We start from the raw sequence: 5,739 nt of genomic DNA on the forward strand, positions 1-5,739 counted from the left end.
GCTTATTTTAACTGTGTACACTTGATGTTCTAAACTAAAGGGTAACATGTATTCAGTATAAAGTGATGCAGGGGTTACATTTTGTTGGTTTAGTTTCAAAAATAACATCAGAATTCACTTATACCTACAGTGAACAAAGAATACCCTCCTCTTTAGACTCGGGGAGGATAGGGATTTCTGTGTTAACACGATGACACGCTGTGGAAAGACACTTTTAACTGTTAATCTTTCTCATGTGATGTGTGTCTGTTTCTTTGGCTTTCAAATGTTGGATTTATATCATACCACATGTGTTTCATGTTGAAATGGTTTAATGTATTCTTTGTTCATCATTGCCTTGTCTTGAGGTGAGACATTGGTATTCCAGACATAAAACCAAAAGAATGATTTAGAAGAGAAAATCTTTCGTCTACACACAATGTTACTTTTATAGACGGGCACGTTGGCTTAAAAAATGCAAAATGTCGCTTTTGTTCTTGTTGATTTGGTAGTTTTTTATCTTAAATTAAATATGTTTGCTGAATGTAACTGGTACTGGTAAAAGACTGGAATCACTTTTCACTTCCTTTCCTGACTGTGACATAGATGTCTGATTTATCCTGATTTATCGCATCCAAAATCAGATCTAATCTAGAGAAAGCACCTATTTATGATATGCAGTTCAATGTGTTAATGTTGCTGGGCCTGGCTGTCTCTCAGTAGAGTGGTCCTGACGGAGGTCCACGTCACACCGGCCACTTGCCCAGAATGGGAGCCGTCCATGGGGATCACCACTCTCTAACGCCCAGCTCCTCTCCGCCTCCTCAGGCTCTGGATGGTGGGTGGAGGATGAAAGACTCACGCCCCACCTGGGAGCAGTAACCTACGTCCAGTGTCACTGAATAGATCCACCTGTCTGACTTTGAAAGGGATAGTTAGTTCAATGTTGACTTAATAGCAGTTTTTCCATTCAGCTGTTAAATGTAATACAAAGAAAATAGACTCAGCATTCTACAAAATGTAACAACATAAAAGCATTGTTTGTAACTGCAAAAAAAGGCAAACACTTTGTTTTCCGTCAACTTAATTAAAACACATGACGTTTATACTTATATCATTAGTTAATGTGATTGAACTATCCCTTTACATTGTCGTGCAGAGTGAAGCAAAGTTCTGGCTGATCAAGATGTTTCTGCTAATTATGATGCGTTGGACAACTAAAATCACTGCTTGCATCTGAATAATACAACCTTTATTGTGACCATTTTTGAATAACACACAAATGTGTTAATGGCTGTGAGTGTGTGACTGCAACTCCTCTGCTTTACTAATATGATGCTATTGTGTTAACTCCTAGAGGATCAAAAGACTAGAGTGGTAATGTGTGCTGTGACTTTTTCTGTATATCAACACTGTTCAATGTACAGCGCCCTGCATTTACTGTGCGTTAAGACATTGTTACTATGGGTCTGACATACTAATTGAGCTCAATAATAATTGTGTGTGATACATGCCTTTGACATATAACACATCAAACTGACACCAGCTCTAATGTCCTATACAAATGGTCTTTTCTCACACTTGAATGCATGAAACTAATCTTTTTAGATGATCTAACAAGTTAACAAATGTATCAGAGTGTAATGTCCTGCACATGCACCAGTGCTGCTCCTCCCCACACACTTATCCCAACCCTGTCAAAGATATACAGTTCAGTACCATACAAGAAACTACATATTGTATGCCGTCATGTCCCTCCCATGCCGTTTCCTCCACTGACAGGGTCATAATGGCAGCTGTCAGTGTAGCCCCATAGGCCCACCTCCCTCTTTGTTAGTAATAGAAAGTGGAGACAACACCCCCTCAACCCCTGGACCCCCCCCCCTTCAGAGATTTGGCAGCCCAGTGGCCTTCTGGGAAATGCAGTCCTTTGTGAATGACGGATGCATGGGAAAGTGAAGGGAGCAGCACTGGGAGCATGTCATTAAACGTCACATGGGGTGTGACATCCTCCATTACTAATGCACACTTTCCATCTTGTTTTTTTTTCCTTCTTCCCCTCTGTCACATCTCCCACCCTGATTGTGTCTGGTGTTCCTCCCTCCCCTTTTCTGTCTCCCCCCCCCCCTTCACAAACTAGGGATCTGAAAAAAGTTGGAGTGACTATCGCAGGACCACAGAAGAAGATCGTGAGCAGCCTCAAAGCCCTTGATTCGAAGAATGGCCCGGTACCTGTTTAAGAATTTAACCCAGCGAGTACAAACACCAGAGACATGTCTGCCGGTGTGGTTGCTAATCAACATTGAACAAAGTGGCACATACGTGGAGACATACGGAAATGGAGGGAAAACATGATTCTTATGAGGGCTTTGCTGTTTCGTTGAAAGACAGAGAAACGGGAAATGAGTTAAATGCAGGCTTTCGACCCTCCATCCCTCCATGCCCAAGTTGAGATGCCTTACAGACTAAATGGGGGTAGAGAAAGCAGAGGAAAGCCATGGAGGTCAGGAGGATCTGCCCAGAGATATACACTGGGATTGGACTAACATAAAGACGGAGCTCTCCATTATTGGCTAATCTCGATACCTTAGCCTTCCCTTTATGGCTCAAAAGGGGACGGGCATGCTCTTAGTCTCCTCCCACCTCGCCTGAGCAAGAAGCCTGTGGAAACACGGCGGTGAAACGGCTGAAACGCCTCGTATAGGGGAGCATGGCAGACAGCAGCCCCTCACCCGGATTTGGACCCTTCCTGGGCAAATGAGGTCTGAGGCGTGAGATTGTGTTTCAACTACCTACATTTACTGTCTCTATCCATGAGAGAACAGCGCTGGTTATGGACACACCTAAACCGAGCCATTTTACTCTGTAGCTATAACCTATAGCATTTGCATTCAGTAGACCTGTCACATTAAAGCAATAAGTATGATAATCAGTTCAATATTCTCAATATATGGAAGCCTTGAGTCTGTCACAATGTAATGAACGCTGTGCTTTGAAGGTACAGGAGCCATAACACACTTCACTCCGATTTTTCTTTATCATGACATCTATGTTCTATGTGCTTATGAACAGATATTGTACAGTTATAGTGCCGTTCCCTCGACCCAATGCCCTTTGAGTGAAGTCTCAGGATGTATACTTTATACCTTCTCTTTTCGCTAAGGGGAAACAGACAGAGGGGATGGAGCAGTGACAGGGATAAGAAAGGCAGAAAAGGGGAAACAGGAAACAGTAAGAGAGATTTATAAGAGGAAAGATAGAACTTTTATGAGATGACGTGTCATGCAGGCCACGTTCTTGTTGGGTTGCGGAAGTGTCGGAAACTTGAAGCCAGTTTCAAGTGCTTGAGGTTCTTCTTCAGGTAAAACAGATTAGCATAATCAACCCCACACAGCATCAGGTATCAATTCCTTAAAAGGAGTGGGATTAGTTTTGCGCCTAGTTCAAAAAGTTGAGATCTGATCTGAGGGAGCATGTAGTCTTGCTTTAGTTCAAGTTTACTAACAGAAGCCACGCAGGGTCTACATTAGCTGTTAAATGAATCCATGAATCCTGCCATGTTTAAAGCAAATAGAGTGCCTCCTCTAGTCGGGTGGGATCATGGTGGGATCTCTAAGCAAAGAGCTCCAGTTTCAATTTGTTTTCAACGAAAGTTGAGTTGATCTTCTTTTCTGTGTTCTTATCGGGGCATGGGGTTTTCCAATCATTGCCCTAAACTATCAAGGTTTGAAAATGCCCTGTCTGAGATGCAACACTTCCAATAAATGATTGCTTTCTGAGATAGTGTCCAGGATGAGATTTCCTAAAGGCACCTTAGAGTTTAGATGATCTTCGAACAAAGATGAACAGACTTCAAGATGATAGTCCTCTGCTTTGATATCACCGATTGGATCCCTCAACCGAATCCAGTATTTGTACTGAAACGTTGGTACTGTTGGATGGGTCATACTTAACCATAAGGGGTGCTATCTTTACGCTTCTTCCAAGCACTTAGTAAACAATATTTGAGCACTTGTAATGGATAAGGTATTGCCTTGGATGGAGACTAAGCTTATCTAATGGAAAGGAGTGATTCTGGTGCTTTTGGGAAACCCATCCCTGTTCAGAGCGTCGGTCCGTCCTCTGTTGCCCGGGCTACCTGTGGATGCTGCTGTTGCTGCTATGTGTTCTAATTAGCATGTACATAATGTAAACCATTGTAAGGATAGCATCTAGCGCTACAGACCCCTCTATATGTACATGGCCATCCCTCTTTGTACAAATGTTTGTATGTATAAAAGAATGAATAAAAATGGTGCAACATTTTTAATTAAAAAAGAGACAAAATCATCTGTATTATATGTTATGTTGGATTTTATTTGTCTGCCTTGTTTTTTTTTTCTACAATAAAAGGCGATTATGATTACATTATTATTTATTTGTTAACATTATACAGCGCAAAGTTGATGGGTTTTGTAGCATACAGTAAATTATGTGTCAGTGCTTTCTCTGTTTAGATTTTTGACTTACTTTATAAACCTGGGACATCTGAAAGAGCAATACTGTTATGCACCCTATATCCAGCCCCCCCCCCCCATTCTCTGTCTCAAGACTGACCCGTGTGTCTGTGTGAGAGTTTACGTGTGCAAATGTAGATGGCCTTGTCTACTAATGTAAAATGATTTGTAGTGGAAACATTTATATTTTTATAATAAATATTCGCAAAATATTTTCCAATAAATGGATGACAATAGACCTGCTCGTGTGTTTTTATTCTGTAATGTGATTATGTGGCAGACCAACACATACTTTTCTTTCACTTCAACAGTATTTCCATATGTTTAACAGATCACAATTGGAAGTGAAACACTCATAACCTAGATCTTTTTTATTTTGCATTCCATACAGTATAGTCTTTTGGCACATCTTGCCTTCTTCAGGATAAAAGTCAGCAATCATCTGACTGACATGTAGTGTACAGGACATGTGTTTCAAATCACTGAGTTCACAGGGCACATGAACAGAGAGAAAGGAGTCCATAGAAAGGACATTCACAGCCAGAAAAATCTTCACCAGCAACGTCCAGAAGAATATAAAGATATATTGATGGTAAAGATTAGAAAAGCATTATCTAAACAAATGTAATCAAATTGAGCAATTAGTCCACAAAATACTATAAATATCAACTTAATTTTTAAGTAAAAAATAGATATCTGTTGAAAATAAAATTGTAGATTAAAGAACAGGTTAGGTATACAGTATAAACAAATGTATTATATTTAGCTACAATGTTTTGCTTCCAGTAAATGACAGGGTGGTCATCTCCGTACAGCATCTAGACTACAGTACATTCCTTTTCACCTACATTTCAAACAATCTCTGATTGGTGCATTTCAGATAGGTGTTATAACCTTGATTTTACCAAAGGGTTTCTGAGAGAATCCTGCTCCTTTAAATATGACCGTGGAAAATGGTAATTGTGTTTAATTACAATTTAAATAAAAAATCATTAAACAGTAAATTTGCATTTTGCATCCAGTGGTTTGTTTTGTTGTTCATTTTCCTTTTAACCCTTGTATGGTGTTCAGGTCTGTGGGACCCGTTTTCATTATTTAGCTGAAAATGATATGATCAATTATTTTTTCAAACTCACACTCAATGGCCTTTGCTCATTTTCTGTGAAGAATATATATTACAATATATGTATATATACGTTGCATTGTTGATCAATTCTAGCACCGACATCTGTCTGCTCTCACATTCCTGCATTATGTCTTGCAG

The 5,739-nt window shown here is 40.0% G+C and overlaps 1 protein-coding gene across 12 annotated transcripts in view; it reads left to right on the forward strand.

The window, feature by feature from the left end:
* Positions 1-4,713, forward strand: part of epha3 (eph receptor A3) — a 102,692-nt gene extending 97,979 nt beyond the window's left edge. For 8 of the 12 annotated variants that reach the window (XM_034236886.1, XM_034236889.1, XM_034236896.1 and 5 more), the window contains 2 exons: positions 700-817; positions 2,120-4,713. In XM_034236886.1, the coding sequence (XP_034092777.1) occupies positions 700-781 (82 nt within the window). In that variant the 3' untranslated portion in view covers positions 782-817; positions 2,120-4,713. The remainder of the gene's footprint in view (positions 1-699; positions 818-2,119) is intronic. The other 4 variants (XM_034236892.1, XM_034236893.1, XM_034236894.1 and 1 more) reach the window with 1 other exon arrangement.
* The last annotated feature ends 1,026 nt before the right edge of the window (positions 4,714-5,739 follow it).

Source organism: Gymnodraco acuticeps, unplaced genomic scaffold (genome assembly GCF_902827175.1).
Source record: "Gymnodraco acuticeps unplaced genomic scaffold, fGymAcu1.1, whole genome shotgun sequence".
Classification (NCBI taxonomy): Eukaryota; Metazoa; Chordata; class Actinopteri; order Perciformes; family Bathydraconidae; genus Gymnodraco; species Gymnodraco acuticeps.